This window comes from Gobio gobio (genome assembly GCF_949357685.1).
Source record: "Gobio gobio genome assembly, chromosome: 13".
Classification (NCBI taxonomy): Eukaryota; Metazoa; Chordata; class Actinopteri; order Cypriniformes; family Gobionidae; genus Gobio; species Gobio gobio.
The window spans coordinates 2,571,801-2,584,959 of record NC_137106.1 but is presented as its reverse complement, the minus strand read 5'-3'; the positions used below and the strand labels follow the sequence as shown (position 1 = coordinate 2,584,959).

The 13,159-nt window shown below is 38.8% G+C and overlaps 2 protein-coding genes across 3 annotated transcripts in view; one reads left to right on the top strand and one right to left on the bottom strand.

Moving 5' to 3' along the window:
* The window catches only part of LOC307136193 (cysteine-rich motor neuron 1 protein), a 106,788-nt gene extending 101,142 nt beyond the window's left edge, over window positions 1-5,646 (top strand). The window contains exons 14-15 of one of the 2 annotated variants that reach the window (XM_079832984.1): window positions 1,341-1,519; window positions 4,230-5,646. In XM_079832984.1, the coding sequence (XP_079689110.1) occupies window positions 1,341-1,519; window positions 4,230-4,394 (344 nt within the window). In that variant the 3' untranslated portion in view covers window positions 4,395-5,646. The remainder of the gene's footprint in view (window positions 1-1,340; window positions 1,520-4,229) is intronic. The other variant, XM_079832985.1, reaches the window with a different exon arrangement.
* Window positions 5,641-13,159, bottom strand: part of eif2ak4 (eukaryotic translation initiation factor 2 alpha kinase 4) — a gene marked incomplete at its 5' end in the record, with an annotated part of 140,520 nt that continues 133,001 nt past the window's right edge. The window contains one exon of the mRNA XM_079833966.1: window positions 5,641-5,849. Within this exon, the coding sequence (XP_079690092.1) occupies window positions 5,792-5,849 (58 nt within the window). The 3' untranslated portion in view covers window positions 5,641-5,791. The remainder of the gene's footprint in view (window positions 5,850-13,159) is intronic.

The window sequence follows — 13,159 nt, the reverse complement described above, 5'->3', positions numbered from 1 at the left end:
CGCGTTAACGCATTAAAAATATTTAACGCAAATAACGCAGCGTCCGTTTTTAAATCCATTTTTGCTCAGCGTTACATGATCATCACGCTCTTATTCATGTAAATGCTTCCAAGCGCGACAAGACACAAGCGAACACGCTGTATGCCAATGTCCTGTGTGTGTGTGTGTGTGTGTGTGTCAGTGTCCTGTCTGTGTGGATGCGTCTCATGTCAGCTAATCAAGGGACACACACACACACACACACACTCGACGCATAGATAGACTCGCGTCAGTTTCCTGCTCACATCGAGTTCTCTTTTGCTCTTGAACAAACAATAACACAGAGGACTTTGAGTATTCTCATATTAGAGTCTTAAATTAGTTCAATAACGTCTTAAATGAACTTAAAGAGTTGTGAGGAAATGAGATCCGCGGCTGTTCTTAAAGAGACAGTAGCACTGATGATGATGTCATTAATGTTCATCAAAGAACAACGGGAACAGAGAAAAGTGTAGCTTTAATAATGATTCATCTATATTTAATTTATTATTTATGCCGTTATGAAAGATAACTATTACATTTCTGTATATGTATAACAGGTAAGGCCATGGGTAAATATAACATTTATTATTTTGGGTTTATGTAAAGATTGTTTTAAGTTCACTTAAATTAAAAGTTGTTTTTTTTAAAGCCTAATAAATGTTGAAATTGGGAGCTTTCAGTGATACTGTAATGTAACGTCATTAATGTTTCATAGACACTTTAGTATCAGTGATACTGGCCTTCATTCATAAAAATATGACAATACAACACATATTTACAATATGCTGTCTTTAAATTGTTTATACATTAATTTGGAGAGTAACTGAAATTATTACAATATCAAAATATTAAAAACGTAAAATATTAAAAACTTGCGATTAATTACAGAAAAAAGTGTGATTAATTAGTTAATTTTTTTTTAATCGATGCCCAGCACTAGTTTTATTTAACTTTTAATTCTTTAATTTTAAATGTTAATAAGTTTTTAGAATTATTTCCTTAATTTGACATTTAATTATTGATTTAATGTTTATTGTTTTTGACTGATTTTATTTTAATACATTTTTTGAATAATTCATGTTTATTTATTTTTAATAAAATGTTTTATTTAATTTTACATTTAATTTGGTTAATTTTTAGTTAGTGTTTTAATTTTAGTTTTGTAAAATTTTTGCTTAATTAATTTTTAAATGATTTCTTTAAATAAAACGCCAGACCTGAGCTGTTCCTTCTCTCTGATTGGTCGAGGGAGGTCAGCTCTGGCAGTACTGCCACATTATAGCATCAGTGCTTTCTGACCTCAGGCTTCTCTTGTCTAGATGGTAAAGAACTATCGAAGGACGTCCCGGGCCAGATGGAGATGACGCTCATCTACCAATCAGCGGCCTGGATTCTGGCCGGCATCCTCCTGGCCGTCGTCATCTTCCTCATCGTGGCGGTCCTGGTCAATAAGAGGAAGAACTGGGTCCAGATGTCCTGCTACAGCGCGCCCAAAAAGGTGAGCGTCTCCGAACTCAAGAACGCATTAAAGCTGAAGTGAATATATTTATATATATAAGTTTAATTTGTTTGTTAGGGCTCTTAGTTCAAAAGTGTGCGTATTTGGAGAAATATTGATTTATTATTACGTCTGCAAAATATTTCGTCTCACGTTACACCATTTCCCACTGAGTTATCCAATCGGAGAGCTGAAAGAGCAATCACAGCCCTCTCTCCTCTTCCTGATTTGCGTCATCACGCGTTCATTCGGTGTAGCGATTAGCTCCATATAAAATGCTAATATAACATATTTTAACATCATTATATGACTGAAATCCACATTATATCATGACAGGAAGCTCATACGAACACTCTATGGTGGTCTAAAGTGAGTTTTGAGTAAAAGTGTAATTTTAATCGTTTATATTGTGTTATGTAGCTTGATTCTAACTGTAGCTCTAATGGACCTGTTAGACCAGGAGCTTTGTCTGTTTTGTTTGAATAATTCACATAAGGTCTCAAGATAATGCTTTTTAGTTTGTTTGTTTTCTAGAACGACTTCAGATAACATGTGTATTACTGTAAAGTGCTGTTAATGGGCCATTCATGCCAGAATAAAGGCTAATGGCTGAACACAAACAAAAGAAGAATGAGGATTAAGTCTCATACCGCCAGAAGTGTGAAACATGCGATTGAGAACAATAGAGTAAGTTCACCTCACCAGACATTAGACGAGAGACTGCAATGGGTGTTTAAAGGGCAATAACATCATTATCAGCCCGCTTTAAAAACTCCAGATAAGGTCTTGCAATATTATTCGTAGAAGCTTTATACTGCGTTCACACCAAACGTGAATAGAGCGTCTGGAGCGAGTCATTTCCATGTTAAGTCATTGTAAAGATGGGTTGACGTGCGTCTGGAGGTCCTGCGGTGTGATTTCGCCTCATTCGCGTGTCCAGTTCGATATGCGAGTTATTTTATTTGGTGCTTTATTAGGGCCCTATAATTTCTGCGATCACGGTCGGCGGAAAAGTTAAGAAACTGTGCTTTTGAATGTAATCAACGCGACGTGAGCAGCAGTGCAAGACATTCAAAATGGAGAAGAGGTTTTCAGTTAATGAATGAACGCAACCATCCCTTAAATAGCAATACTCTTTGTGCTTTGTTGCTATTGATATAAAACAAAGTTTCGGATTTCAAATTACTTCCGTTTTATTACGAAATTCAAAAACATAAATACCGTTTTGGCGCTGTGACGTGAGATCACTTTGGCGCAGCTCTAGAGAAGCGGCCGCGCGCAGCACACATGAACGGATCTTCTCTTCCGCCTTAATACTTAATACCGGTTACAGCACGAAATAAACATCAATGAACATCTGAGCGTGTGTTAAAGATACAGGACAACTTACCGAAATCTGTATCATGTCACATGGAATCACTCGATCAGTGTTTCAAACGCGGAAAGGCGTCAGTAAAACAGCTTGTAAACAATGTCATGTAACGTCACATTTACCTCAGAAAAAAACATCTCCAGCGTCCATACACTCATTAGTCAGCTAGAAAAATTGACTCTAGAGTGCAGCATTTTGCTAAATATATGCACCATATTCATTATAATTTTTAATGTTCTTCAATATTTAATGCATGTTTGAATTAATCTGTAACGTTTTTATGACAGCCACCATTTTAATGTTTATATTTAAAAAAAAAATGTATATGATATGATTGTGATTTGTAAAGTTAACATTATAATTATTATTATAAAAACCTGTAATTTAGTGTAATTTAAGTGCTTGTACAAATCCGTACATTTTTACCTTTAATATTATAGTACAACTGACTCCCATAGTTTACAGCATTAGTTAAAGGATTAGTTCACTTTTAAATAAACTTGTGCTGATGATTTCCTCTCCCTCATGTCATCCAAGATGTCCATGTCTTTCTTTCTGCAGTCGAAAAGAAATGGTTTTGGATGAAAACAGTCCAGGGTTTTTCTCCATATAATGGACTTCAATGGGCCCCAAACGGGTCAAATGTCAGTTTCAGTGCAGCTTCAAAGGGCTTTAAACGACACCAGATGATGAATAAGGGTCTGATCTAGACAAACCATCAGTTTCTGAGAGAAACCCAGCAGTGTTTATGATATTATTTTACCTCTTATCAGACGAGCGTGATCATCTCTGAGCTCAGACATAACTTCCGCTGAGTGAGGTCAAAATACGAGCGTGGATATATACGTAGATGCTTCATTAGCGACTGCACGGATCAGTAGAATGAGGCATCTACTATCGATATATCTATGACCATGCTCGTATTTTGACCTCACTCAGCGGAAGTTATGGCGGAGCTCAGAGATGATCACGCTCGTCTGATAAGAGGTAAAATAATATCATAAATACTGCTGGGTTTCTCTCAGAAACTGATGGTTTGTCTAGATCAGACCCTTATTCATCATCTGGTGTCGTTTAAAGCTGCACTGAAACTGACATTTGACCCGTTTGGGGCCCATTGAAGTCCATTATATGGAGAAAAACCCTGGACTGTTTTCATCCAAAACCTTCCATTTCTTTTCGACTGCAGAAAGAAAGACATGGACATCTTGGATGACATGAGGGTGAGGAAATTATCAGCAAAAGTTTATTTAAAAGTGAACTAATCCTTTAATACCGTGATATTTTCGGAGATGATTAGTCAAGTCCTCTAGTGAAACTCTTCCTCTCCTGTTCCAGACGGTGATCCTGAAGAAGCACGTGAACAAGAACTCAGTCGTGTACATGGAGCCGTCCAAAGAGAACCGGTTCCAGAGCGCGAGGAACAACATCAGCGGCGGGAGTTTCCCATCGGATGCGGAGCGGATCACCATCCCACGGGCCAAACTCGCCAACGGACGCTAACCACATCTGGACCGGATCCAGGGCCTCCAGCGCTCCACATCTCACGCTTTATTTAACGCTTTTATTCTGCGTCTCTGTGGCCGACGGTCTGATGGACACGGAGCTCTGTGCCGACCCACAGCCAGAGATCATCCACAGAAAAGAGGACATATTCCCATCCCGAGGCCTTGCTGGACCGCTCCAGTGTTTATTCACGTCTTTGTGTTACTCGTAGTTTATCGTTAGTCACTTTAAAGCCTCGTGTTGTGATGGAGCGAGAGACACAACCCAGACTAAACATTCCCGTGTTCATGAACAAACATCACAAACACTCGTGAGCCGTCAGGACACACATCGGATCAAAAATACACAGATCAGGCATAACATTATGACCAACTAATATTGTGTTGGGGCCCGGTCGAGGCATGGACTCCACTAGAAGGTGCGCTGTTAGCAGCAGATCCTTTAAGTTCTTCCCATAGTGCCCGGTTCTCTACTGGTCCTTCCTTGGTCCACTTTTGAGAGATGCTCTGACCCAGTCGTCACAATCTGGCCCAAACTCACTCTAATCCTTACGCTTGCCCATTTTTCCTGCTTCTAACACATCAACTCTGAGGACGAAATGTTCACTTGCTGCCTAATATCGCCCAACCTATTCACTGGTCATAATGTTATGCGTGATCGGTGTGTATGGAGAAACTTTTAAATGATTTGCTCCTCTAGAAATCAGTGTTTAAAATGCTCTTTTTCTTAGTTTGTATCTTCCCAAGTTCTTCTATAATGTGTTTTTGGCACCAAAAAAAAAGGTAGAAAGTATTAACATAACTTTGTTTTTGATACTGTGTCTTTAAGAGATATGTAAATGAGCTCTGCTGTGATTGGCGGACACACCCATGAAGTTCAGAACGAGTTATTTCTGCAGTTTAGTTTCAGTGACTGGACGGAGGAGGACGTGTGTGTGTGTGTGTGTGTGTGTTAGTCTGGACGAGTTGATGATGAGTGTGTCGTTCAGAGCCAATGCAGTTGATAAATGTACAAAAACCATAAAAAAAAATAGTAGAGGAAAGTATCTTATTTATTTTTTCACATTTATTTATTAATACTAAACACTAGTTGTGTTGGCAGAGGAGCTGCTGTACAGATTCTGTAAACCGTCTGTCTGCTTTATATCCTCTAGCGTATTTATTTGACCTTTGCCCCGTGTCTGATCCTCTCGCTGTTCGGCTGGAACGCCCGTGTTTTGAAATAAAAGACGTGTGTGTGAACAAACTCAAGACATGATACGGGAAAATACTTTATTTCCTCTGTACAGTATTTGTGTGATTTCATCACAGGAATCGTCGACTGGACCCTTCGCTCCACCTCTGGCCTCCGCTGAACACACACACACGTGGTGAAGTGTGTGTGTGTGGAAGAGCTCAAAGCAGGATCTTGTAATAATCGTCTCTGTAGCTGTAGAGCACCATCACAGACACCCTGAAACACACACACACACACACACTGATCAGCTCCAGAATCAAACATCATCTCTCACGCTCGCGACCGCAGGTAAAATTTTACTTGGTGCTTGTGTATCAAAGTTTAGCACTACATGTTTTCAGTCTACGGTTTATTTTTGTAATGCATTGACGTTTTTATATGATGTCCAGTTCATTCTACCTCGTCATGTTCATGATATTATTATTATTTTATGTTTTTATAGTTAAACAGCCCCTACGCCACAAACTATTGAGAACTATCCAAAGTGTTTGTTTTCCAGCAGATGGCAGGAATCTTCCACTAAATCAGGGGTGTCCAAAATGCGGCTCGGGGATGAATGTCAAACGGCCCGCTGCATGTCTATTAAAATATATTATATAACGGCTCACCACAGATAATTTACCAATCGTGCAGTTTCACGATGTCAACACAAGGTGGCAGTTCTAGACTTTAGGCCAAAGCGGAACAAAACAGAGCAACTCGCGAGCTCTGACTCTGAACAAATGTGTTTACTTGCTGAGCGTCTCGATCACATGACCACTAAACAGCCAATGGTACGAGCTGCAGATCTCTCTGTGATTTAATTTAGTTTAAATCCAGTTAAACTGCACAGACTTAATCAACAACACTAACATGCAAATCAGGAGAAACTCAGCTGATCCAGTTAAAATACTTTTCAAACAACAGTTCACCATCATTTATCATGGATTTACTGTGGTAACACTACCTGTAACTGGTAAAACGAACTGTAACCGTGGTAACACGAAGTGTAACCGTGGTAACACTAACTGTAACAGTGGTAACACTAACTGTAACAGTGGTAACACTAACTGTAACCGTGGTAACACTAACTGTAACCGTGGCAACTCTAACTGTAACCGTGGTAACACGAACTGTAACTAACTGTAACAGTGGTAACGTGAACTTTAACCGTGGTAACACAAACTGTAACAGTGGTAACACAAACTTTAACCGTGGTAACACGAACTGTAACACTAACTGTAACCGTGGTAACAAACTTTAACCGTGGCAACTCTAACTGTAACGGTGGTAACACGAACTGTAACCGTGGTAACATGAACTTTAACCGTGGTAACACGAACTGTAACACTAACTGTAACCGTGGTAACACGAACTTTAACCGTGGTAACACGAACTGTAACACTAACTGTAACCGTGGTAACACGAACTGTAACCGTGGTAACACTGTAACCGTGGTAACACGAACTGTAACACTTAACTGTAACAGTGGTAACGTGAACTTTAACCGTGGTAACACTAACTGTAACCGTGGTAACACGAACTGTAACCGTGGTAACACGAACTGTAACCGTGGTAACACTAACTGTAACACTTAAGGCCCATTTATACTTCTGCGTCGAGTGTACGCCGTAGTGTACGCCGTAGGCTACGCGCGTAGCCGACGCCGTCATGAGCATTTATACTTCTGCGCTGTTGTCTGCGTCAATGTGCAATTCCACATGCAGACGCTAGAAGGCAGTGTCCTCGGGCATGTTGGTGTAATCAAGACAACAGCCGAAGAAGAAGCAGCTTGATGTGTAGAATCTGTACATTCATGTCAGAATATCAGCAGCAGTGAGAGAGCGGCTTTTCTTGCAGCTTGAGTTGTTGTATCTAATACAAATTAAGCATCTCTAGTTGATTAGTAAAGTTAAATAAGGCGATCTGGCGCTGGAATGCATTTGTGAAACCATGCGGAGCTCGTGGCCGCTGTTTTCAGCAGCGGTGGCTCAGCAAGCGATTGTTGTTGCGGAGACTTCATTCACGAAATATACCCTAATGTGTCCCTGTTCTTGATATACAATTACTGATTAACATCTTTGGTTTTAATGAGAAAATAAATAAACTATATTCAGCGGATCTATGTATTTATTTACTACCATAAAGAATCGCTGGACTGCAAAATAGTGTGTTATAGCAGACGTAAGGAACTATCATCCAATTTCTGGACACACACACACACTCCTATTGCAGATTTTTTATTTATTTATTGACCTGAGGGAAGGGTTCTGGCAGACCAATCACAGCGCTTGCGGTCCGCGTAGAATTGACGCATTGTTACATTTTTGGAGAGGTGCGCGTCAGGCTACGGCGTAGGGTACGGCGTATCCAACGCGTCTATGCGTAGGGTACGCCGTACCCTCTGCGTGCACTCGACGCAGAAGTATAAATTGGCCTTAACTGTAACCGTGGTAACACTAACTGTAACCGTGGTAACACTAACTGTAACCGTGGTAACACTAACTGTAACCGTGGTAACACTAACTGTAACACTAACTGTAACCGTGGTAACACTAGCTGTAACACTAACTGTAACCGTGGTAACACTAGCTGTAACACTAACTGTAACCGTGGTAACACTAACTGTAACACGAACTGTAACCGTGGTAACACTAACTGTAACCGTGGTAACACTAGCTGTAACACTAACTGTAACCGTGGTAACACTAACTGTAACACTAACTGTAACCGTGGTAACACTAACTGTAACACGAACTGTAACCGTGGTAACACTAGCTGTAACACTAACTGTAACCGTGGTAACACGAACTGTAACCGTGGTAATTTGTCAGAAATGTAGGTTAATATCTAATTCTATTTAATTAGTAATGTAGATATTGTATTAAATGAGTCATTTCAGGCCAAATGTCAGACTATTTTTGTCATAAACTTGCAGTTTTGTGTATTTCTATGTCTAGACTAAATACCATAAAGCCATTCTAGATAAAGAAATCTCTTTTTTTCATCTTTTTGCCTTGTGTGCACTGCAAAAAATGCTCATTTAGTATTTTTGTTGTTTCTAGTATAAATATATCTAAACATTCTTAAATCAAGATGCATTTTCTGGATCAGTTAAATAACAGATGTTTTTTTCTTATTTTCTGGAAAATAAAATTGAAGTGAGTTTTTGGTTAAAACATGCAAATAAATCTGCCAATGGGGTGAGGAAAATAATGTTTCGGTTTGAAATCTTGTGTCCCAAACAGAAAGAAGATTATTTTTCACATCCATTGGCAGATCATTTAGTTTGTTTCAAGCAAAAACTCAATCCATTTTGATTTTGTCCCCCAGGAATCAAGAACAAATGTAATTATCCTTAGTAAAAGCATCTTGATTTAAGAGTTTTTAGATATTTGAACTGGAAGAAAGACAGAAATACCAAGAAAAGCATTGTTTGTAGAGTGGTTTTACCTGTGCTGACCTAAATAGAGCACTTAATAAATTTAAATAACAATAGAGTTCTAACTCAGTAATAATATTTAAATTTCACCCAATAAAACTTTTTGGTTGATGAAACTTTTACAGATATAGTTAAAGATCTATACATTTACATCTGTGTCCCATCTCAAGCTACTGTCAGCTCAAGCTTTTGTCAAATCTGTCATGTTTCCAAGAAACAAAACATGTCATATATATACACACACACACACACACACACACACACACACACACACACACACACACACACACACACACACAGAAAAGGGATCGGACCCCATGTGTGTCCACAACATTGAATCTGGACACCCCTGCTCTAAACTATGAGCATTCATGTTTTCACCAGGAATTAAACTGAGAAATGTACATATTTCATGTGAATTTTAAATAAACCTGTATATAAATATCATTACTAATTTCAGCAAATATATTTTAAAATGTCAATGTGTCCCCTTAAAGCAGGGGTCTCCACACTCGGTCCTGGAGGGCCGCTGTCCTGCAGAGTTTAGCTCCAACCCCAATTAAACACACCTGAACCAGCTAATCAGTGTCTAACTAGGGCCTTGTAAGACACTGATTAGCTAGTTTGGGTGTGTTTATTTGAGGTTGGAGCTAAACTCTGCAGGACAGCGGCCCTCCAGGACCGAGTGTGGAGACCCCTGCCTTAAAGGATTAGTTCACTTTTAAATAAACTTGTGCTGATAATTTCCTCACCCTCATGTCATCCAAGATGTCCATGTCTTTCTTTCTGCAGTCGAAAAGAAATGAAGGTTTTGGATGAAAACAGTCCAGGGTTTTTCTCCATATAATGGACTTCAATGGGCCCCAAACGGGTCAAATGACAGTTTCAGTGCAGCTTCAAAGGGCTTTAAACGACACCAGATGATGAATAAGGGTCTGATCTAGACAAACCATCAGTTTCTGAGAGAAACCCAGCAGTATTTATGATATTATTTTACCTCTTATCAGACGAGCGTGATCATCTCTGAGCTCCGCCATAACTTCCGCTGAGTGAGGTCAAAATACGAGCGTGGTCATAGATGTATCGATAGTAGATGCCTCATTCTACTGATCCGTGCAGTCGCTAATGAAGCATCTACGTATATATCCACGCTCGTATTTTGACCTCACTCAGCGGAAGTTATGTCTGAGCTCAGAGATGATCACGCTCGTCTGATAAGAGGTAAAATAATATCATAAACACTGCTGGGTTTCTCTCAGAAACTGATGGTTTGTCTAGATCAGACCCTTATTCATCATCTGGTGTCGTTTAAAGCCCTTTGAAGCTGCACTGAAACTGACATTTGACCCGTTTGGGGCCCATTGAAGTCCATTATATGGAGAAAAACCCTGGACTGTTTTCATCAAAAACCTTCATTTCTTTTCGACTGCAGAAAGAAAGACATGGACATCTTGGATGACATGAGGGTGAGGAAATTATCAGCACAAGTTTATTTAAAAGTGAACTAATCCTTTAATACTGCCAAACTGTAGAGTAAAAATATCAGGCTATTAAAAAACTGATATTACACGCATTTAAAAAAGCGGATAGACAGAACCCAGAGCGGCTGCTTGCGTATATTTAAGGTAAAACTGGAATTAATTAGCGGACATTAGTATTTTACTACTATTCAATTAAATAAACTGTTTGTTCATTCCATCACTTCACCTCTGTCTTTACACCGCAGAACAAGCTCTGCTTACATTCCTAGAAAAATGATGACGGGGGAGATCAATGCGGCGGACGTAGCTAAGCTTTTTTTTTATCATGCTAATGCATGATGTCATGATGCTAGCATTAATTATCATGATTTTGCTGACGTGTCGTTATTTCATGTTAGCGACATGCTAATGCATGATGTCATGATGCTAGCATTAATTATCATGATTTTGCTTGCATTGATGTCATGATGCTAGCATTAATTATCATGATTTTGCTGACGTGTCGTTATTTCATGCTAACGACATGCTAATGCATGATGTCATGATGCTAGCATTAATTATGATTTTGCTGACGTGTCGTTATTTCATGCTAACGACATGCTAATGCATGATGTCATGATGCTAGCATTATTTATGATTTTGCTGACGTGTCGTTATTTCATGCTAACGACATGCTAATGCATGATGTCATGATGCTAGCATTAATTATCTTGATTTTGCTCACGTGTCGTTATTTCATGCTAACGACATGCTAATGCATGATGTCATGATGCTAGCATTAATTATGATTTTGCTGACGTGTCGTTATTTCATGCTAACGACATGCTAATGCATGATGTCATGATGCTAGCATTAATTATCATGATTTTGCTGACGTGTCGTTATTTCATGTTAGCGACATGCTAATGCATGATGTCATGATGCTAGCATTAATTATCATGATTTTGCTGACGTGTCGTTATTTCATGCTAACGACATGCTAATGCATGATGTCATGATGCTAGCATTAATTATGATTTTGCTGACGTGTCGTTATTTCATGCTAACGACATGCTAATGCATGATGTCATGATGCTAGCATTATTTATGATTTTGCTGACGTGTCGTTATTTCATGCTAACGACATGCTAATGCATGATGTCATGATGCTAGCATTAATTATCTTGATTTTGCTCACGTGTCGTTATTTCATGCTAACGACATGATAATGCATGATGTCATGATGCTAGCATTAATTATGATTTTGCTGACGTGCCGTTATTTCATGCTAACGACATGCTAATGCATGATGTCATGATGCTAGCATTAATTATGATTTTGCTGACGTGTCGTTATTTCATGCTAACGACATGCTAATGCATGATGTCATGATGCTAGCATTAATTATGATTTTGCTGACGTGTCGTTATTTCATGCTAACGACATGCTAATGCATGATGTCATGATGCTAGCATTAATTATCTTGATTTTGCTCACGTGTCGTTATTTCATGCTAACGACATGCTAATGCATGATGTCATGATGCTAACATTAATTATCATGATTTTGCTCACGTGTCGTTATTTCATGCTAACGACATGCTAATGCATGATGTCATGATGCTAGCATTAATTATCTTGATTTTGCTCACGTGTCGTTATTTCATGCTAGCGACATGCTAATGCATGATGTCATGATGCTAGCATTAATTATCTTGATTTTGCTCACGTGTCGTTATTTCATGCTAACGACATGCTAATGCATGATGTCATGATGCTAGCATTAATTATCATGATTTTGCTGACGTGTCATTATTTCATGCTAGCGACATGCTAATGCATGATGTCATGACGTTAGCATTAATTATCATGATTTTGCTGACGTGTCATTATTTCATGTTAGCGACATGCTAATGAATGATGTCATGACGTTAGCATTAATTATCGTGATTTTGCTGACGTGTCGTTATTTCATGTTAGCGACATGCTAATGCATGATGTCATGATGCTAGCATTAATTATCTTGATTTTGCTGACGTGTCATTATTTCATGCTAGCGACATGCTAATGCATGATGTCATGACGTTAGCATTAATTATCATGATTTTGCTGACGTGTCGTTATTTCATGTTAGCGACATGCTAATGCATGATGTCATGATGCTAGCATTAATTATAATGATTTTGCTAGCATTGATGTCATGATGCTAGCATTAATTATCATGATTTTGCTGACGTGTCGTTATCTCATGCTAGCGACATGCTAATGCATGATGTCATGACGCTAGCATTAATTATCATGATTTTGCTGACGTGTCATTATTTCATGCTAACGACATGCTAATGCATGATGTCATGATGCTAGCATTAATTATCATGATTTTGCTGACGTGTCATTATTTCATGCTAACGACATGCTAATGCATGATGTCATGACGTTAGCATTAATTATCATGATTTTGCTGACGTGTCGTTATTTCATGCTAACGACATGCTAATGCATGATGTCATGACGCTAGCATTAATTATCATGATTTTGCTGACGTGTCGTTATTTCATGCTAACGACATGATAATGCATGTCATGATGCTAGCATTAATTATGATTTTGCTGACGTGTCGTTATTTCATGCTAACGACATGATAAT